General features: G+C 49.7%; 1 protein-coding gene across 1 annotated transcript; it reads right to left on the reverse strand.

Annotated features, from left to right (window-relative positions):
• Positions 1-3,049: 3,049 nt before the first annotated feature.
• MOGAT2 (monoacylglycerol O-acyltransferase 2) lies at positions 3,050-20,899 on the reverse strand. Its single transcript, XM_066249921.1, has 6 exons — positions 20,739-20,899; positions 15,227-15,405; positions 7,140-7,344; positions 6,619-6,793; positions 5,812-6,011; positions 3,050-4,423 (listed from the first exon to the last, which is right to left on the reverse strand). The coding sequence occupies exons 1-6, from the start codon at positions 20,827-20,829 to the stop codon at positions 4,269-4,271; spliced, it is 1,005 nt and encodes a 334-aa protein (XP_066106018.1). The 5' UTR covers positions 20,830-20,899; the 3' UTR covers positions 3,050-4,268.
• Positions 20,900-22,277: the final 1,378 nt, after the last annotated feature.

Here is a 22,277-nt window from a genome sequence, read left to right on the forward strand (position 1 = left end):
TAGCCACAGGCCCTTAGACCCTCTAGCTTACAACTAGGTTCAGGCAGTAGGAAGCCTTGGTGGAGATGGAGGGAGGAGAGTGGGGTGGGAATGCTTACTTGGCTCTTCCCTGCAATACTCGCCCAGACTCTGCTGATTCGGGTAACCGCTGCCTCACCTTGTCCTTCCAGGACACACACAGGGTGGTGGTAGCAGTGCTCTGCCACACTGCCTGGCCCAGCCCTGGCTTAGTGCACCATCCTGTATGCTTCCCCACACCCTGGACACACCTCAGAAAATTGTTCCTTTATTCAACCCTTCTGATATTATCCTAGTATGCCATCTAGTCCCTGCTGGGATCCAGGCTGATGCAAACTCTAGCAGCAATGGAGAGCCATAGGAGGATTCTGAGTAGGGGTGACATTTGCATTTTAGATAGCTCCCTGTGGCTGTGCATGAAGAATGGACTCAGGACAGCAAGATGGGGACAGACAGCAATGTGGAAGCCTGAGCTGGGGCCTTCTGGATAAACTCTGGCTTTTGTCATGGTTCTGATGCAAGCTTTCATTTAAGGTCATCTCTCACCCTATCGCAGTTCACTTTTTTTTTCTTTCTTTTCTTTTTTTTTGTATTTTTTCTGAAGCTGGAAACGGGGATAGACAGTCAGACAGACTCCCGCATGCACCCGACCGGGATCCACCCGGCACGCCCACCAGGGGGTGATGCTCTGCCCACCAGGGGGCGATGCTCTCCCCTCCGGGACATCGCTCTGTCACGACCAGAGCCACTCTAGCGCCTGGGGCAGAGGCCAAGGAGCCATCCCCAGCGCCTGGGCCATCTTTGCTCCAATGGAGCCTCACTGCAGGAGGGGAAGAGAGAGACAGAGAGGAAGGAGAGAGGTAGGGGTGGAGAAGCAAATGGGCGCTTCTCCTGTGTGCCCTGGCCGGGAATCGAACCCGGGACTTCTGCACGCCAGGCCGACGCTCTACCACTGAGCCAACCGGCCAGGGCCCGCAGTTCACTTTTTGCAGTCTCACTGTATCACGGATTTTTATATTGTATGTATCTAATTTTGTATCACAGATTTTTCCCCATATCGCGGGATTTTGCAGTATCTAGGTATTTTTATATATTGATTATTTTAATTATTTTTGCAGTAAAATAAGCATTTTCTCGCCTAAAAAATTGAAAACAATATAAAAATATTAAAAGAACATTAAATCGAAATAAAATACATAGCGTACAGCAGATGAGTAGACAAAGACTCCCACGTATGGAAAACACATAGGAAGTGTTTATAAGAGTGTGGGAAAGGTTAGTAACAGTATGGAAAAGGTTTATAAGAGTGTGGGGAGGGTTTATAAAACCTTAAAACATATATAAATAATAAAATAAATATAAGGTCGCTACTTCGAGGATTTTCACCTACCGTCGCAGGTTCTGGAACCTGATCCCCGCGATAGACAAGGGACTGCTATATAACTATTTTGTAGATTGTTTGCAAAGATAGGCACAAGAATCTCCTCATGTGTCCCCAGCCTTTTGTATTGTGACATTGCTGCTCTTCCCATGAAGAAGCAGGGTCTGTTCCTCTCCCCTTGAATCTGGGGCAGGCCTTGTGACTAGTTTTTACTGACAGAATTCAGCAGAAGTGACACTGTGCAAATTTGTGTAGACCTTGCAACTTTACTCTTTTTTTTTTTTTTTTTTTTTTTTTACAGAGACGGAGAGAGGGATAGATAGGGACAGACAGGAACGGAGAGAGATGAGAAGCATCAATCATTAGTTTTTCGTTGTGATACCTTAGTTGTTCATTGATTGCTTTCTCATATGTGCCTTGACTGCAGGCCTTCAGCAGACTGAGTAACCCCTTGCTCCAGCCAGCGACCTTGGGTCCAAGCTGGTGAGCTTTGCTCAAACCAGATGAGCCTGTCCTCAAGCTGACGACCTTGGGGTCTCAAACCTGGGTCCTCTACATCCCAGTCCGACGCTCTATCCACTGCGCCACCGCCTGGTACTCTCGTTCTTTCAAAATCCAGCCACCACTGAATGCTAAAAGATGGGTCAGTATAGCCTGACCTGTGGTGGCACAGTGGTTAAAGCATTGACCTGGAGTGCTGAGGTCACCGGTTTGAAACCCTTGGCTTGCTTGGTCAAGGCACATATGGGAGTTGATGCTTCCTGCTCCTCCCTTCTTCTCTATCTCCCTCACTCCCTCTCATTCTGTCTCACCCTCTGCCGTCTTTAAAATAAATGAAAAAATTAAAATGTTTTAATAAATAAATAAATAAATAAATAAATAAATAAAATATGTCAGTATAGAAAGGGGCCCAGGGCCCACCTGCACAGAGGCCCAACAGGTCTAGTCCCTGAGCTGTCCCACCCCAGCCGACCCAGCGCCGAATGTAGCGGCATTACAGTTCCAGGCAAGACCAAGAGATGCCAGAGCCAACCCCCAGAATTGTGGGCAATAGTAAGTCCTTGCCGTATTCAGCCCTTATGTGATGGAGTGGTTCATCACACAGCAACAGATCGCTACAGTGAGTGGGCACTTCTCTCCTTTCTCGGCATTCTTTCAGGGCCTGGCCTACCGGACACTTCCTCCAAGTCTCCCCTGGCCAGAGACCATCACGCCCTCCTCTGCACCTCACTGCTCTTTGCTCCCGCCTCTTCTGACCTGTACAGCACACTGCCTCGGGATAACAGGCACCTCCGTGCAACACTAGTACACTCATCACCCGACTCCTAATTTCCACGCACTCCGCATCGTTCCAGACAGGAAATTGAGTTGTTCATAACACCAGAGGTGGATGTTGTGATCTTACTTTTCAGATGATAAAATTCAGGTTTGGAGGTGATATGATTGGCCTGGAGTTACTAAAAAGGGATGGGCCAGGATTTGAAGCCAAATTTACCTCTCAAAATGTCCCTATGTTGTAGTTGCTGGTATGATCTGCCCCTGGAGGGAAGGGATGCTGTTTCCCTGCTGGGGGACGGGGAAGATGCACAAGTGTTGTTCTTACCCAGTTGTCTGTCCCTTGACACCTGTCCCAAACCCAGGAATCCAGAATTCTTTTTTTTTAAGACTTTATTTATTTTCTTTTATTCTTTTTTTTTTTTTTAATTTTAGAGAGAGAGAGAGAAGGGGGAGGAGCAGGGAGCATCAACTCCCATATGTGCCTTGACCAGGGAAGCACAGGGTTTCGAACCGGTGACCTCAGCATTCCAGGTCAACGCCTTATCCACTGCGCCACCACAGGCCAGGCGGAATCCAGAATTCTTGGTGATGGCCTCTGTCTCCATCTCACCCACACTGCAGACATATATAAGCATCCACTCCTCACACCTGGTCAGCATTCTCTGTCCTGGTCTGCCCTGTGTCTTAACATACCTTTCCCCATCTTTCCCAACAGAACACAACCACAGGGGGTAAGCTTGGGGTGGACAGATCGGGAAGGGACAGTCAGCATGACCTTCTCTGGCCTGATCTGAGTGTAGAGATTCACCTTCCAGGAGGATGAGACAGGGCCACAGGGTCAGGCTGGAGTCAAAGCCCTCTTAGTTGGGGGGTGGGTGTGGAGGAAAAGAAGGCTAAAATAGAATCCTTTTATTTGTTGAATTGACATTTATGGACACCTCCTCCCTTTTGTGCTACAGTAAGGGGCTGAAGCTAAAAAGGACGAGTAAGAGGTACCTCAGGGGGCTCTCAGCCTATGTGATGTCAGAGCTGGGACTCAGAGGTCCTCTTAGTCAGGAAGGGAAACTGCGGCTCGGAGGGAAGAAGGTAAAAGGCCGATAGTCATAGAACCAGTGACAGTGCAGTTGTCCTTACCCCGCTCAGGGAGGGAGGAGCTGGGACAGCCGGGGTAGAGGATAGGAGAAAGGGCTGGAGCTGGTAGCTTCTTTTCTGCTGTCACTAAAGGTAGAGGAAGAAAAACCCGGTAATGGGTTGCTGCTCTTTCGCTACCCACTAAGTGACATTCTACAAGAGGACAGAAACCCCGGAAACCATTCTCTCCCAGTCCTCTCTCCCGTTTCAGACACCCGAGAGCAGAGACCGGGACTTGGCGGAGGTGTCTCAGCAGACTGCGAATCACCAGTGCCAGGGTCTGCACACCCATCCCACGTTGCCAGCTGGGACTTGGGGCTGGCTTTGCAGGAGTCTTGGAAGACTTTGGAGAAATGTTCAACAGACACTTCCAGAAAGCCTTCTCAGATCGCAGCACCTCCCACTGGGCTCCCTGATGCCAGCCCTGCCCGCTGGGGCAGCCACTCTTCTGGGGAGACGCTTAGCAGAACTCCAAGTGTTGGTCCGCCGGGACATTGTACTTGAGCTTGTGGGCTTCGAAGAGGTTGCACAGCTCCTTGATGTAGTGCTGGTGCAGCTTGTCCACATCCTCCTGCGAGGGTTGCGGTGTCTGTGGCACCTCGATGGGCTTCCCCACTGCAAGACACAGAGGTGGGTAGTGGCCCAGAGCAGAGGCCCTTGGCGCATGTGCCTACTCCAGTGGTCATCCCTGCCAGAGCGTGGCCCTAACTGCCATCCCTTTCAACCCTATTTCAAGTGATATTCTAAGATGTTACAGCAACTAACTCCTAGATTCAGCTATAATAACACCGCCAACAACTGGCATTGCAAAATGCCTAGAATATGCTAGGTGCTTTACATGCATTATCCACTTTAATCCTCATAACAATCACCCAGGGATAGACCCTGCTATTCCCATTGACAGGTGAGGCAATGAGGCTTAGAGAGGTTAAGGAACCTGTTAAGGTCACATAGCCAGGAAGAACCAGTACCAAGTTTTAAACCCTGGGGACATGCTGTTAACCTCCAGGCCATACGGTTCCAGGAATCTAAGTTGCCACGCTTAGAAGTGCCTATGTTTCTAAGATAAGTTGGGCCTGCAACCCAGACAGTCCTTCCTCCCTCCCCTCCCTCCACGCTGGCCCTCTTCATTCTAGGGAGGAGTCGGGAAGGCCCTAACAAACCTCCTTCCTCTGGGTCTGCCAGGCTGGCTTCTCCTCTTGGGAATAGCTTTGGAGGCAGCAGTAGAATTAACATTCATGAAAACATTGTCCCACATCCCAGGGAAAGTCATGGTAGAGGGGGTGCATCAAGGCTGTGCTCAAGTAACAAATAAATGGGTGGCTGGAGGTGCACAGACCTCCCTACAGGCTTTGTCAGAGGAACCCAGTTGAAATCCAAGAATAAAACAAATGAGGTATCCAGACATCTGAACCAGGTGGTGCTAAGTGCATGCACTGAAGCTCATGCTTGTTATTTACAGGAAAATGCCCCAGCTCTGATCCAGGCTTGTTGGCTGCTATTTACACATAGACGTGGGTAAGCCCTTCTCTTGTACCCACCTTTTCCAATAAACCTTATTAATCCTCTGGGTCCAAATTAAACCCTCTACTTTGGCATAATGAACAGTAAAACAAACCCCAACTGAAACCTCAGCTTTGCTACTCAAAGGCGGTGTGATTTTTTTTGGAAGATATTTCTCTGAGCCTCAGTTTCCTGTCAATGCAATCGGGATAATAGTCTCTACCTCAGAGGTTGTCAGGGCTAACTGAGCGGCTGCATAGAAGGGAGCCCACGCAGTGCCTGGCACCCAGTGGATGCTCAGTCATCAGTAGTGACCATTGTTCCTTGTGCCTGTCACAGACCACCTCACATTGGGCCTATCTGCTGAGCATTTCCCAGTCTAGAATGTGAGCTCTGTGAGGGCAAGGATGTGTCTGCCTCATCCCCGTGTCCCCGTGAAGTTCACAGCTCAGGCCCCTTGCCCTGCAGCCTACCCCTTCCCAGCCTGGGCCGTGGCTTACCCACAGTGGTGATGGGCCGGCGGTGGGGTAGGAGACCAAAGCTGTACTGGAAAACGCCACGGCCGTGGAAGAGCGGGAGGGAAATACCCATGACCTTCTGCAGCCGGTTCTGGATCCATCGCAACCAGGAACCAGGACTGTTCTCAACTTGGTCATATAGGTCATTCTCCCCGAAAGAGAAGACTGGCACCAGAGCTGCCCTGGAGGGAGGCAGAGAGAGAAGGCACGTTGGAGGCCCTACAGAGACCCGTGACCAGGACCGGGAGCAGAGGACAGAGCCCCGGACAGGAAGTAGGAGATCTGGATTGCCTCTCACACCTTCCAGAGCCTTGCTTTCTGACCCTGGCAGGTCCTAGCCCCTCTCAGAGCCACAACTTCCCAGTTGCACCATGACAAATAGACTAGAATGCTTCAGAGTCCTCCTAGATAGAAGACACCTGCCAACTTTGTAGAAAAATCTCTTCTGCCCCAGCTAGCTCAAATTCTTCAGATGCTTTGAGGTAAGAGAACAGCACTGTGATATGCTCCAAACTCTGTTCTCTCAGATCCCACAGATCTCGTGTCTAGTGCCAACCTTGGGCAACATGGGGCCCTTCCCACCTAGGTCACAAGTCTCCTTTGGTCACAGTCTCCACTCTGGACTCTTTCCTGGCTATCTGGGCATGAGATAGTGCATGTATCATCTGCATTGAGAATGGACTGAGAAATCTCCCTGCCCAAATAGAAACTCCATTCATCTGTTGTCTTCCCACCGAAATACAACGCTTGCCAGTCTCCAATCAAACCGAGAGCCCTCTTCCCAGATACCCATGAATCAGGGCAAGCTTGATGAAGCCCTTGCGGTTCCGCAGCAGCAGCGTGTAGGCCCCGGGCCTGGCATTCAGTGCCTCCTGGGCACCGCCAACAATGATGCCCAGCAGGTTGCCACCGCCCTTCCTGTTCAGAATGTGAGCAGCGCTCTCCTTGTCTGATGTGACCAGCCCTGGGGAGAGAGGAAGGTGGTCAAGTATGGGGTGAGAGGGGCAGGGACTATGGGGGGTGTATTTGGCCCAAGAAAGAGATTACTCAAAGTGCCCACAGAGGTCCAGGACCCCTAACCCACCCACTCCAGCGGGCAGTTCCTGAGGACTGGGCCTGAGTCTTCTCTCTCGTTCCTTAACCCCTCGCCAAGCCCACTGCCCTGCTTGGTGCTGGGGTGCTGTACCTCTTCCACTGCGCATGCTCTCGGAAGTACAGACTGTCGGTAGCTCTCCTTAGGATCCCCTCCTCCAGCTCCTCCCATGCTTACAGCCTCATCTACCTGGGCTAGCCAGGTGGGGAGGACTCACCCCCTGACATGATGTAATCCCTGAAGACGGGGGCCCGGAACCACAGGTTCAGCATCATCAGGTGGGGGCGGATGCCGGGGAAGAGCTCAGAGAAGCCCGTGCTCTCAGTGCACAGGTTGATGAAGGATCCAGTGGCCAGGACCCCGTGGGGGTGGATGCCCGCAAGGTAGTTCCGGGACGGGTCCAGCTCAGCAGTCTTGACCAGCTGCAGGGACAGCAACCTAGTGAGCCAGAGCTGGCCCTGCACCCCCACTCTGATGCTCACACTCTCCAGTGTGACCTTGGGCAAGCCACTCCTCGTCTCTGAGCCTCAGGTCCTCAGGAAGACTGAGATATGGTGTGAATGCACCTGGTGTGTCACCAGTACCGGCTGTGTCTCTGGCTCGAGCTGGCTTTGGACAAACTGCTTCCCTCTCAGGATTTTTATTTGTAAAATGGGGACATTTTGCCCTGTCCCACCTACCTCCCAAGACTGCTGAGCTCAGGTTTGAGGGAATTACCAAAACAGCTACATGGATGTAATTTGAAGGTGACAAATGGCCACATGGGGGTGCTGCCATGCTGGAAAAGCCCCATTTTACAACTCAATATATTGGCACTGAAGACTGGGAGTGAGATATATCCAGAGAGGATTCCTGTTCGGCTGCAGACCAGGCCAGCTCTAGCCTGTCTACCCCTCGGGTCTCGCCTGTGGCTCTCTGCTCCCCCCACACGGGACCTTCGCTACCCTTCGTCTCCCCTTTCCCTAGACCGGCAGCTCTGCTGGCACAGACACTTGCCTGGGTCTGGTGGAACCTTCAGCATGGAGTGTATAGCAGAGATCAACACACACTGCAGACTGAGTGGGAGAGGAGAGCCATTTGTCATTAGCAGTTTCCAGGTGAAGCGCGGTGAGTGGAGGGGGCAGGAACTGAGTTAAATGCTCCTCCCAGCCGGTTACTAAACAGGCTGCAATGTGGCAGTCTGCAAATATCTCTGCTGGGGGCAGTAACTTCGTGTGGGGGGTAACCAATCCTTCCCTCGCCCTGCCAGGAGCTGCGGGGGCCCATCCTTCGCAGGGCCCTGCCCTCTGGAACCCCCAGGCATCAGTAAGGCCTTGAGGCCCCAAGCCCCTGGCGGGAGGCTCCCTACTAAACCTGCCAGTGCCCTGCAATTTGCATTACCAGGTTGGGGTGAGGTGAGTAGGGCTTTGCTAGGGTGAAGGTTCACCCTGTCATCAAGCCCCCCACTCCCACCACAGGATGCTCTCCAGTTAACCACCGACCCTTTGCACAACGGCTGCAGGGACTGCTGCTTCCCAGATGAGTACAAAACTCTTCCACTCCTGCACTGAAGATTTACTAGATGTCAAAATAAAGACATATAACCAGAGATTTCTCACCACCCCATTGGGTAAGGTGCTTCCTCAGGAACCTATTTAGTAATGTTTCTTTTTCCTTTTTTTTTTTTTAGCGAGTAGAGAGAGAAAGAGAGGGAGAGACATGAGAAGCATCAACTCGCAGTTGTGGCACGTTAGCTGTTCATTGATTGCTTCTCAGATGTGCCTTGACCGGGAGGTCTAGCAGAGCCAGTGACCCCGTGCTCAAGTCAGCAACCCCACGCTCAAACTCATGAGCCCACACTCAAGCCGACAAGCTTGGGGTTTTGAACCTGGGACCTCAGTGTCTAGTGACCAAAAGTGGCTCTATCCACTATGCCACCATTGGTCAGGCTGGTGTTGTTTCTTTAAAGACATACTTGGCTCCCTGCACTTAAGCATCTGCTTATAAATTTTCTTTCTCCGCTAGAGGGAAGGTAACTTCCATAAAGGTGATTTGGCAAAAAAACCCTGATCTTTCAACTCAGCAACTCTGCTGCTGAGGAATTTAGCTACAGAATTTCTCACTCTTGTGTATGACATCTGAACAAGATTATTATCTGAAGCATCTTTTTTCTTTTTTTTTTTTTTTTTTGGTAATAAAAACTTGACATCTTCCCAAATGTCCATCAACAGGGCCTGTTTAGACAAATCCTGAACATTTACAGAATGGACCACTGTACAACAATAGAGAAGTATGACACAACTTTTCCTGTCCTGAAGGGAAGATGACCACAGTCGCCTCTCAGATGAAACAGCAATGACAAGACACTGGATGCAGACTGTCATCAACATGTGCTTGTATGCAGTTGTACCGAACACTGGCTGTCATAGCCACCTCTGGGGGAAAGAACTGGGGAGGTGGGCTGGTTGTCATAGCCACCTCTGGGGGAAGGAACTGGGGAGGTGGGTTGGGAGGTGGGACAGGTCTTTTCACTGCATATCCTTTTATCCTTTTTGAATTTTGAACAAGGATGTATTACCTATTTTAAATGAACAATAAAGAATGAATGAAATAAATGAACAAATAAAGGAATGATAATCCCCTTAATAAGTAAGTCTGTGTATAGAGCACTATCCTGGTGAGTGTGAGCACCTTGTCTAGGAAAGTGGGCCAATATCTGCTTGTGCATCTACATGTTTGTATCCAAGTGTGTGCACAGCTGGGCCATCACTATCCCATGGAGCCCGCTCCGCATCTCTCCTGCTGACTTTCCGGGCTAACCTCTTCTATCTGCCCCATGCCCAAGTGATATCCTGCCATCACAGTGAGGGCCTTGAGATTAGAAACCACCCATCTGAGGCATCTCTGTGTCCCCAGTGCAGGCCTGAAATAGAGGAGAGCCTCCCTGAGAGACTGAAATGAGAAAAGAATTAGTCCACAAGTCCAGGAACAGATGAGGCTGATGCAGCCAACCCCTGCCCCTGATCCTGTTCTGACCTGTCACCTGGGTTGACACTCATCTTTCTGCTGGTCTCTGGCCAGCACTAATCTATTGTCTGTCTCTATGGATTTGCCTTTCCTAGACAGTTCATGTAAATGGAATTACACAATATCTGGCATTTTGTGTCTTTTTTCTTTAACTTTTCAGAATGTTGAAGCTTACATAGGTACTTCATTCCTTTTTATGACTGAATACTATTCCATTGTGTGGATAGACCACATTTTCTTTGTCTGTTGAATGGTCTTTGGCCATTATATATAATGTGGCAATGAATGCTTGTGTTCAAGTCTTTGTGCAAACATGCTTTCAGTTTTCCCAGGGGTATTCCGACTTTGAATCCCAAGACCTTTGCCTAGTAGACCCTGCACAGGCTCCCAGGGGAGGACCCAGGCTTCCCTTGGATGGGAAGGAGGACTGTGAGGGGCTATGGCTCTACCATGTCTTCTCAGTCCTATCTCAACAAATGCCCTTGTGCCCTCTCAAATGTGACCCAGATGCCTCAAGAGCTCACTGTCCTGATGGCTCCTTTATGTACCCCACCACCGGGGCGTCTAACCATGGTCCTCGGCGGGCTAGCTGCAGCGTGAGAGCCCTCAATGGACAGTGCAGCAAGTAGATGCGGAGGGGTAGATGACCTGCCAACAGCCACACAGATGAGTCCGAATTCCATGTCTCCGGTGGAGGGCGCCAGAGAGGCAGAAAGCTTTTGCTCTGGACCAGGGAGACAGCCTGAAACTCAGCACTACCTGGGGTGGGGTGGGGGCTCTCCTCTGTGGTCAAACTGGGAAGGTCCAGGGCACACAGGCACCTTCTCCAGGAGGCGGTTCCTGCACCAGCAGCCTGGCCCTAAGGAACCTGTTCCTGGCCTATTAATGTCCCTCGATAACTTGACAGGTTAAAAATACAGGGCAAACAGGGCCTCAATCAGAAGCTCTTGTTCTGGTCTTGGGCATCTGATTTGTGACAAATTTCCCAGCGTATTCCTATATAGAAATGTTTGGTTGTCACAGTGGCAGAGGGGAGTGTTACCGGCATCTAGTGGGTAGAGGCCAGAGATGAAGTAAAAAACCGCCCTCCCCTCCCCCCCCCCCCCCCACAACCATACACACATACAACAAAGAACGATTCAGCCCAAAACATCAATGGTGCTGGGCAATCCTCCTTGAGAGCTACCTGGCTGGAAGAGGGGTGGCAGCAAAAGCAGTGCAGGTCAACAGGCATGGGGCCCCCAATCCCTGCAGGGCAATCCTAGGGCTGTGCTCTGGCCCAGGTCCCCGTGCCCATGGCAGAGGTAGGACTCCTAGGAGCGTCACAGGAGACAGACCCATCTCCTTGTGAAGGAAGGCCTTCCCATAGGCAGATCCTTCACACAGAGAAAGGAGCCATTACGGAAGAAAGCGAGCACCTTGTCCAAGGGCTATGTAAGCCGGAGTTCAGTTCTGTCCTGGGTGGACAGCCAGCCACCTGAGTCCTTCCGACTTAGACTAAGAGACCTCTGTGTGCGGGAGGTGACTGGGCCGGGAGGTGGGGCAGAAAGTCCCTAGTGATGCCTGCAGGGCTGCAGAGGAACTGAGGGATGTCCCAGGTGTGGGTAGGAGGGGTCAGGGTGGTGTCCAGCACCGCAGCATTTCCTGTCACCAGGTCACAGCCCTGACCACAGAGGTCTGTCTCCCAGACTCCTCCAGATCTGACCCTCCTCAGGCCTTGGCCTTTGTAGACAGTGTTTGCTCTGGGATGATGTTCACAGGGGAACCCAGCTCCCAGGCTGGTCTTCAGCATGAGGTGGAGACAGCTCCCCCGACACCAAACATTGCCTGGTTCTCCATTGTTAGCTCTTTAGGAAGCCCATAGGGTGAGTTTAGAAAACTCTAGGGCCTAGAAACTGTTTCCTAATTTGTGTGAAATTCCACCACTAGATACTAGTTTATAAAATCACAATAAGAAACAACAGAAACTCTGAAATCCACAAGTATTTGATGGGAGTACAGAGGCTTGTGAATGCAGGGGAGCTCCAGCAGAGCTGGGACTTCTTACTTCCTGCCCTCCTCAAGGTCCTTGCAGGGCCTTTTGGGAATACAGTGTGTCCGTCAAGTCATGGTGCACTTTTGACCGGTCACAGGAAAGCAACAAAAGACAATAGAAATGTGAAATCTACACCAAATGAAAGGAAAATCCTTCCAGTTTCTGTAGGATGATGTGGCAGCATGTGTGCATGCACAGATGATGGCGTAACATCGTGTATACAGCGGAGCAGCCCACGGCCATGCCAGTCGATACAAAGGGAAGTTCAGTGTATTCTGTGGCTCGCTAAATTCTAATCTGTGACCAAAGTGCAACGTGAATATCGGCGCATTTATAACGAAGCGCCATCACATAGGAATAACATTACTCGGTGGGATAAGCAGTTGAAGGAAACCGGCAGTTTGGTGGAGAAACCCCGTTCTGGTAGGCCATCAGTCAGTGACGAGTCTGTAGAGGCTATACGGGATAGCTACCTAAGGAGCCCTAAAAAATCTGTGCGTGTGCGTGAGCCCACATCGAACTGCACTGAATAGGTATGACGTTGCGAGAGTTTTCCTTTTATTTGGTGCAGATTTCACATTACTATCGTCTTTTGTTGCTTTTCTGTGACCAGTCAAAAGTGCACCATGACTTTAGGACACATTGTATTAGAAGGTCTCCTGGGAGTTTATAAAGAAGGGAATCTACAGACCTGAGCCCCACCCCTGCAGAATCCGGGCCTAGGACTGGCGAAGTCAAAATGCATGTTATCTCGCCCTCTGCTGGCCACTTGGTGGTACTGCCTGCTCTCTGCGGGTGGAGATGCAGCAGGCCTGCAGGGGGCACCAATCCTGAAACATTGTGCAAGCCGAATTTCTGCAAAACAGGTCTATTGTTCCACCAGTGTCAATAGTATCAAGATTGGGAAACCCTCCTTGAGAACTACCTGGCTGGGGGAGGAGCAGGAAAGGCAGTGGATAAGATAGGCACGGAGCCACCTCAGCATCATTTTCCCACCAGACCTGTAACTGGCAGCAGCCACCAGGTGTGAAGGGCCATTGCTATCCTTTGCAGGCCCTTGGATGACAGCTCCCTGGAGAATTTTCAGTTGAAGAATCTCAGGTCTGTGAAATGGCCTTCAGTAGCCTCTGTTACCTCGTCCCTGAAAAACACTTTAGCCTCGTCCCCAGGCGCACCTTCTGCTTTGGTGGCACTCAGCGTTAGGCTCATCGCTCGAAAGCCATACCGAGGCAGCTTCTGGGCTGGCGCTTGTGCCGTCCTTTTCTTTCCCTGATGAACTCAAGATTCAGCTCACAGTGGGAGGTGAGGCCACAGAGTGGGAGTCACAAAGCTCTACTAGAGGCCAGAACCTGCTTAAGGTTTCTTTGGCTTAGAAGTTGAGGTCCACACACACTCCCAGATTACAGGCCACTTTTCTGTGGGAACTCTGACCTTCCTGGAACAGGAGAGCGAGCCCTAGCCTGGGAAGAGGCGGGGAAGGGAAGGGAATTCAGAATCACAAGCTCAGAAGTCCTGGGTGGGGATAAGGGACTCTCCCCATGACACACCCATGGCTCCTTTTAGGACCCAGCAAGCCCTGCTTGCCTTTGATGGTAATATTCTGGAAGGGCACACTGCAGAGGAAATAGATATGGGGAGTGAGAAAGACCACCCCTCACCTGGGCCCTCAAGTTAGCTCAGTTCTGCCTACTCACTCTGCCTTTCAACGTGAGCACGGAAATCTCTGCCAGTGAACTTCCTGCCCTCTGCCCAGCCCATGCCCTGTTGGCCTGCCATGCCCTGTTCCACCCTTGCCCTTTGACCAGGAGGCTCTGCTCACTGGGGTGTTAGGGGCTGCTGCAACCTGGTTGTTGACCAGTATTTGCTAGTCCTTCTTGGGCCCCAGGACTCCTAGAAGGGGGCAGTGCAGGGGCACTGACTATCAGTGAATGCCCAAGACTAGGGTGAGTTGTTTATCCTCTATGATCCTGTTTCCTCCACTCCATCCCCCTTTACTAGCTGGGGACCTAACTCCCAGAGGGGCACAAAGAGGTGGAGCTCTGGATGGAGTAGGTAAAGCTATGCAGGTATGAAGGTCAGAGCAATAGGGCTTTGGGCTATCAGACCCACAGCCATGCCCAAGCCTCCCAGACTCCCCACCGATTCAGTAAAGTAATGCTAGTTACTAGTTTACTGAGAACCTACAAGATGCTTTATCCTGTCCCACTGAATCCACACAACCCATGATGTATGCAGCATTATCTCCACTTTTCTTGTGCGAGAACCAAGGCTCAGAGAGCCTGTGTAACTCACCCGAGGTCACTCAGCTGGCCTGTGGCAGACCTGGTATTAGAATCTGCTTAGTTCCAGAGGCCATATTCTATACTTTTTATTTCTTTCCTGTTTCCAGAAGACCCACTGCCCATACCTGGCACCTCTCTGTGTCCCCTGTCTTCCCATCCTATCCCATCTGTCCAATACACCATTCCTGCCCAGCGGCTTACAGCAAGGGCTTAGTCTGTCTGGAGTTCAGTGAAGGAGCTGAAGAGTCTGCTCATTCAAATCTAGGGATCTGCTTCCCTCAGGGCCCATCTTTGGGTCAGGGTCAATTGTCCACAATGGCCAGGAGGGGACCTGAGTCAGGGAGTCAGATTCAAAGACACTCAGAGTAGGAGAGATCAATCTTCCTATTGGATACATGGGGAGACTGAGGTTCAGAATGGTACAAGGCCTTACCCAAGGACACATAACATACCAGAGTCAGGAACAGGAGAGAACCTGAGAATCACTTCAGCGTTCTCTCCCCTCCCCCGTTACCAATAGTTTATGCACAAATTTAAAACCAGTAAAAAAAAAAAAACCCAAAAAAACAGAACAACTGGTTATGTGACCATGGTCATACCTTTGTCTGTCTGGTGTCAGTGTCCTCATATGATGAAGTGTAGAACTAGATGGTCTCTTAAGACCTTGAGTTTCTTACCTCTCTCCCCCCCCAGAAAAAATGGGCTGCTGAGGTGTTTACACCTGTAAGATACATATGTGTGCCACACTACATGCCCCGCAGAGCTCCTTCAACTCCTATGCATTCATGAACCCTCACCTGGCCCCACGTCCCTGCAGATGGCCAGAGAGGAGCTGGACTCTTCCCCAAGACTCAGAGTAGTGGTCGCCCTGGCTCCTGCCTCCCAGTCCAGCTCTTCTAACATCACACAGGGCCCCACTTTCCCCATGGAAATGTGTGATACTATGGTCCTGGCCACACCCAGGCTAGCCCCAATACTCACTGAGACGGGGAAATAGTCCTTCATGTGCTTCCATATAACTAAGCGTCTTATGGTCTGGCTACGCCTACCACCCTGCCATGGCTTGTTTCGGTCCAGGTACCACCAGGTTGCATACAGGACACTGAATAGCCAGAATCTTGTGAACAGGAGGCCTATGAAGATTATGATGCAGATCAAACCTGGAAAGGGAAGCGGGAGAGCAGTGGTGGGATTCAAATAATTTAACAACTGGTTCTCTGACCATACTGTATATAAAAAAAGATATACCGAAGGTAGTTTATTATTTTAGGCATTTAATACTTAAATAAAAACAATAAAAGAGGTACACAAAACTAGATTAGGTTATAAGAAAAAATTTAAATATTAATGAAAAAATATTAAACAATACCTGACCAAAAAACAATAAAACTGTTATTTAAGATATTTCCAATAACAGCTTGTTACCCCCTGGTTGTTTGGCACTTTTTCTCTTTACGTTATATGTTTGTTTACTGAAGTAACAAACACAAGGGAATTCAAACGTAGTATTTCACCAAAGGTATAATGAGTTTTATGAAATTGAATAAATAAATATTGCAAGCATAGTTCCATCAAATTTTTCCACCTATGGATGGAATGAACATTACTAAGGGTGCTTAAATACACTGTTGCACAGATGGCAGATGAACATTAAAAGAGTAAGGAATGTAAATCTGTGATTTCCACATTGGGTGGCAGCCCAGGTCCCCACCTTAGAGAGAACCCTGATTACAAGCGCTATTTTAACAACCAATTTGCCAAACTCAACAAAAGAGTAGGTATCAGTCAGTTCTGCAGAACCAGCGTGAACCAGCTGAATCCCACTACTGTGTGAGAGGTATGAGCGAAAGGAGATGACACTGCCCACACTGAATCTCCCCATATGCCCAGTGTCAGCGACACAGTCCTGTCCCGGCCGCAGTTCCAGAAAAAAGAGATAAGTTTCCCATGCCTTCAAGGAGGAGAAAATGCTGTCAGCCCAATGTCACAATGGAACATGGATTTGAACCTAGGTAGGCCTAACTCCAAAACTCTCCCCCCACCCGCCCGACTGCACCAGGCTGCCTTATTGTCTTCCCTCTCTTTCCTCCTTCCAGTAAAATATACCTAACCCTTTTCCTTAGCTGTTCATTGATTGCTTTCTCATGTATGCCTTGACTGGGGGGCTGAGCCAGTGACCCTTTGCTCATGCCAGCAACCTTGGACTCAAGCCAGCGACCTTTGGGTCATGTCTGTGATCCCATGCTCAAGCCATCGACCTTGGGGCTTCAAACCTGGGTCCTCTGCATCCCAGTCCTATGGTCTATCTATTGCACCACCACCCAATCAGGCTATACCTAACCCTTGAACAGCAGGGCTTTGAAGCTCATGGGTTCATTTATACAGGATTTTTTTCAGTAAATAGAAATCTATTATAAATTTCACTATAAATGTGTTTTCTCTTCCTTATGATTATGATTTTAATTAAATTTTCTTTTCTCTAGCTTACTTTTTTTTTTTTTTTAGTGAGAGGAGGAGAAATAGAGAGACATACCCACATATGCGTCCCAATCAGGATCCACCCAGCAACCCCTATCTGGGGCCAATACTCGGATCAACCGAGCTATTTTCAGTGTCTAGGGCTGATACTTGAACCAATCGAGTCACTGGCTACTAGAGAGGAAGAGAGAGAGAAGAGGGAGAGGGAGGGGAAGACAAGTAAATGGTCACTTCTCATGTGTGCCCCGACTGAGGATTGAACCTGGGACGTCCCTATGCCAAGCCAAAGCTCTATCCACTAGCCTACCAGTCAGGTCCTTAGCTTCCTTTATTTTAAGAATACACACATATCAGATACAAAATACATATTAACTGTTTATATTCTATATAAGGTTTCCGGTCAACTTAGGCTATCAGTAATTAAGTTTTGGGGGAGTCAAAAGTTCTATGTGGATTTTCAATGCACAGAGGGTTGGTGCCCCTCACCCCCATGTTGTTCGAGGATCAGTTATATGTGGATTTTCAATGCACAGAGGGTTGGTGCCCCTAACCCCCATGTTGTTCGAGGATCAGTTCTATGTGGATTTTCAATGCACAGAGGGTTGGTGCCCCTCACCCCCATGTTGTTCGAGGATCAGCTGTGGTCTGCACTCACCAGGTACTCAATAAATGCCTGGTGGACAACTGATTGCATTTACTCTGTTAGTTTCCATATTTTGGGACCTCAGAGAAAAAGAAGACACTCTTTCTGCCCAGCCCTCTGTTCACCCTCTGCCCCATCTTCCCCAAAATAAAGCTGTCTAGGTTTCCCCTCTAAAGAAAAAGCCTTCCATGGTTTTTCCATAACTTCAAAGCACAATTTGAGCAGCTCGGCCTGGCTTTCAGGCTCCATGTGGCTGGCCCAGTCACCCTCCTGGTCCAGCCTCACATCTGTATACACACCCAATGCTCCAGCCAATGCTTTACCACTGAGCCAACCAGCCAAAACCTATTTATTATTCACATTTAAAAAGTGTAATGGGTGCCCTGGCTGGATAGCTCGGTTGGTTGGAACGTTATCTTGAGTCACAATGGTTATGGGTTTGATCCTCAGTCAGGGCACATATAGGAACAGATCAATGTTTCTGTCTCTCTCTCTCTCTCTCCCTTCCTCTCTTTCTAAAATCAATAAGTAAAAAATAAAATAAAATAAAAAAGTTTGATGGGGGAAAAAATAATAAAGAACTTAGGGCTCTCTCCCTTCGAAAGTCCGTGTGGGTGACTACCACTTTCAGGGAATCAGCTCTAGAGAATAAAAGTAAATTGTTACTGGTGGCTATCTGAGGGGTAGGATTCAGGAAGTCTTTTTACCTTTAGGATATACATTTTGTTTGAAGTTCTTACAATAGCATGTATTAGTTTATCAGTCAGAAAAAGAAGTGGTTTGGGGGGGAAAAACGCACAGGACCCTTGCACTTCACCGGAAACTTCTCCTAGTGGGTCCGCTCCAGACCCTGTGGTCACCCTTTCATTCTGTGAGCGGGCAACACCCAGACTGCAGGTCACTTAGACAGGGAGACACTTTCTTTCACTTAATCCTTAAACTTTGAGAGGGGAAATTTTAAAACGCCACTTTACAAAGGTCCAGTGGAGAACAAGACAAACTGTTTGAATGGAGTTTACCTTCGTGTGTGCGTGTGTGTGTGTGTGTGTGTGTGTGTGTGAGAGAGAGAGAGAGAGAGAGAGAGAGAGAGAGAGAGAGAGCAAGCAGAGGAAAGGAAACAAGGAATCCACCAGGAAAGTATCTGACTTGGCTCAATCACCCATGACGGGTCCTAGCTGACCTCGCCAGACACTTTTCACCACTCCCCAGAACGCCTCCTCTAACTCCAGAAAGAACCAGCTGTTCAGTAAGTGTGCAGATAGATTCTTGACTCCTCCACTGGATGCCCTTACTCTTCTGTCAGCCTTTAAATCCTGCCCTCTGGACCCCTGGTCCCCATCCCTAGGTATCTCCTGAAAGAGGCTACTTCTTCTCACCTGTGGCCAGCCTACCTAGATCAGGTTGGCAAGCTCTTCCTTAAAGGGCCAGACCGTAAATACTTTAGACTTTGCAGCTGAAGAGGCAACCTGGAGGCTATCACATTGGCACATTACCGTTTATAATGCAATCATCTGAAAATGTAAAAATCATTCTTACTTCATGGATTGTGCAAATACAAAAACAACCAGTGGACTGGATTTGGTAACTCTTGATGTAAATTGTGACTGCTCCCTGCCACTGATCTATTCCCCACACCCCAAACACAGTAGATACCATCATGCAGCCACGGGGCCCTTTAACACACAGGTTGGACCTTGTCACTCCTCTACCCAAAGCCCTCCTGGGGCTCCCTTTCGCTCCCAGGAGAAGAGATAAGGTAAAACCTCCAAGTCCGGGCACCAGTGGGCCCAGACCCCTCTTCTCAGCTGTCCTCCCTCCCACCCTCCAGGTCCAGGGTGACTTTGACCCCTGTGCTACTCCTGACATTCCCAGGCTCCCGGGCATTGGAGTCTGCAGGGCTGGGAGTGGGCACAGACAGTCAAACACACTTCTGCTCACAAAGCTTACACAAGGCAAGCCAAGTACAAGGTCCCTTATCCCCCATGATCCCTAGGCTACCGGGTGCCTGGCTCTGGGCTCCCAGTGCCCTTTGTCCAGGATCCAGCGCTTACAGTCTGCCCTGGGCACAGACCTTCCTCATCACATCTTCCCGAAGCCTCCTCCCCAACAACTCCTCCACATCGTTTGCCCTCTCCCTCCCCAGCCCCTCCTCTTTCTCTGTCAGCATGAGGAGCCCAGGACGCTACAACCTTGGGCACTTAAAGCAGTTAGTTTCTCTGCACACACATCTGTGTAATGGGGATAATCAAGAACATTTAAAATGTTTAACAACCTTTAGAATGGAAGACACAGATCAACATGAGGGATGCCAGGGGCAGGGTAGTGAAGTGCCTGCTTTGCTGGGGATGAATCCTTTAGCTGCAAAATTGTAAGGAGGGTCTGAGAGAGCACCTGGTGGTGATGGTGCTTTTGTGTGTATGTGTATTGGCTGTTAAGCAACCTGTGCAGAGTATGTCCATATTTTAACACCAGGATATTGGTGTCTGTGTACAGGCTGGACACCAGCCCTGGGGGTAGCAGTTTCCACCCGGTCTGGTGCCAGCAGATAAAATGAATTCACAAAACTCTCCCTCTTAGTCACTCCCTCTTCCCAATCCTCAGTCCTGGGCCCTCCTCGAAATCTAACCCTTCAGGAGCTGAAGTTTGGGCAGGTGTGTTTGGGTAACACAATAGATGTATTCACGGTGGGGGGGGGGGGAGGTAAGGGGACCCTCTGTGTGATCCCAGCCCCAGGGCCAGGCCAGGTCTGTGCTGGACAGAGTAACACATCGCTTCATTTCATCCCACGACAGTCCTCAAGGTCAGATTTGTCATTCCCATTCTGCAGGTGATGAATGAAGTGGAGGCCTGGAGAGGTCTGGTGTGGGTCCACCAAGGTCACACAGCTCATCAGCTGCCCAGCTGGAGCAGGACCCAGGTTTGCCTGGTATCCTGCTCACCCCCCAGTCCTGCCCCTTCTCTCCCCTTTCTGTTCTTTCCCTGTTCCACTCTCCTTCCCCACTACTTCCCCTCCTCAGTGTTCTTCCCTCCAAAAGGCAGGAAACCCAGCCCCTCTGAGCAGCCTAAGGAGCCCTTTCCCTCAGCTGCCCAGACCCTCCCCACACCAGTCTGCGGGAGGCAGGTGCTCTGTCCTAGGACGAAGGTGGAATCCACAGCCCGGGGAAGCTAAGTAACCTGCCCAAAGTCACAGGTAACGACTTCTACTCCGCTCTACCCCCACCCCTGACCACACCCTCCAGAAGTCTTTGGGCAGAGACTCTGGGCAAGCAAAGCCCTCTTAGGACTGATGTCTTGCAGTCGTCAATGCACTGTGTGCACCTAAAGTAGCAGGTGCCCACGGTCTCCCTCGTCCCCAAGCCCAGCCCACCTTACCCATGGCCAAGAAGCTGAGGAGCCACTGCAGGACCATGAGGGTCTGCAGCCTGCGCTTCCATGGCACGGACAAGGGTGCGAACTCCACCATGCTGGCTCCTCCGGGGCTCTGGAGGCTACTCTAAGGACTGCTGGGGCCTGAGGCTTTTGTTGCTGGCGGAGCTTGCACAAGCATTTGTGGGGGAGGAGGTTGCCCTGCCCAGCCCCGCCCCAAGGCCTCCCTGCCCCCACCTTGTAGGGACCTGTTTCCTAGGAGAAACCTTTGAATCCTGGCACTCTGGGCTCAACTTTAAAGAAGGAGGAAGCGAAGTAAATGCACAACCTTTATCCAGGGCAGTTGCGGCCTCAGGCCATGCCTTATCTGCAGGATCACCTTTCTCCGATTGCTTGAATCTTGCCCTTCACTTACCAGGTGAAGCCCAAGTATCATATAATACAGGGGTCCCCAAACTTTTTACACAGGGGGCCAGTTCACTGTCCCTCAGACCATTGGAGGGCCGGACTATAAAAAAAAACTATGAACAAATTCCTGTGCACACTGCACATATCTTATTTTAAAGTAAAAAACAAAATGGGAACAAACACAATATTTAAAATAAAGAACAAGTAAATTTAAATCAACAAACTGACCAATATTTCAATGGGAACTATGCTCCTCTCACTGACCACCAATGAAAGAGGTACCCTTCCAGAAGTGCGGCGGGGGCCGGATAAATGGCCTCAGGGGGCCGCATGTGGCCCACGCCCCGTAGTTTGGGGACCCCTGATATAATACAATCCTGTCTTCTTCCCACCTACTCAATGATCTGGCTCCAATAAGGGTCTCTTCTGTCTCCTGCTATGTCCATTGCTCCCCCTCCACAAATACACAGTATAGCTCTCATCTAAAAATCCCTTGGGCTTACCAGCTCCTCTACCTCCTGCCTCATTTCACAGCAAAACGCTTGGAAGTGCTGTCTGCATTCCATGCCTTCGCCTTCTATTCTGTCCTCAAATGCCACTATTCCTTGACAAGTACACCAGTGGCCTCCATGTTGCTAAGTCCAGTGGTCAACTCTCAAGTTTCATCTTGACCTATCAGTAGCCTTCGACAGAGGCGATCACTCCCTCTTCCTTGAAACCACTTGGCCCATGACACCACACTCCCCTGGTTTTCTGCTACTTCTCTGGCTGCTGCTCCGTCTGGTCTCTTTTGTGGCTCTTCTCCTTTCTTTACCAGTGTGGACTAAATAAATAAATAAATAAATAAATAAATAAATAAATAAATAAATAAAGATGGGTCTATGAACTAAACCTGGCAAGCTCTGCTGAGCCTACACACTGGCCTTGCAAATCAGAGACCTAAAGTAACCACACAAGATGGTCTGAAATTAAACCTTTCTAACTAAAAGCAGTTTATGGTAGGTAGTCCTGTCCTAGGGAGATATTTTTCTCTAAACAAAGGTCAATACTTTTACTCAAGCCTGTCTGTTGTCCTTTCCACCCATCTATAATATACCTGATAACATGCCTTTGAAACGTAAGAGTCATCTTCTTTTC

The sequence above is a fragment of the Saccopteryx bilineata genome, chromosome 1 (assembly GCF_036850765.1).
Source record: "Saccopteryx bilineata isolate mSacBil1 chromosome 1, mSacBil1_pri_phased_curated, whole genome shotgun sequence".
In the NCBI taxonomy this organism is placed as follows: domain Eukaryota; kingdom Metazoa; phylum Chordata; class Mammalia; order Chiroptera; family Emballonuridae; genus Saccopteryx; species Saccopteryx bilineata.

Coding starts and splice junctions, on each gene's coding strand:
- MOGAT2 (XM_066249921.1), bottom strand. CDS start 20,829: ATGGTGGAGTTCGCACCCTTGTCCGTGCCATGGAAGCGCAGGCTGCAG. Junction 15,406..20,738: donor CCTCAGCTTCTTGGCCATGG/GTAAGGTGGGCT, acceptor TTCCCTTTCCAG/GTTTGATCTGCATCATAATC. Junction 6,794..7,139: donor GGATTACATCATGTCAGGGG/GTGAGTCCTCCC, acceptor CTCTCTCCCCAG/GGCTGGTCACATCAGACAAG.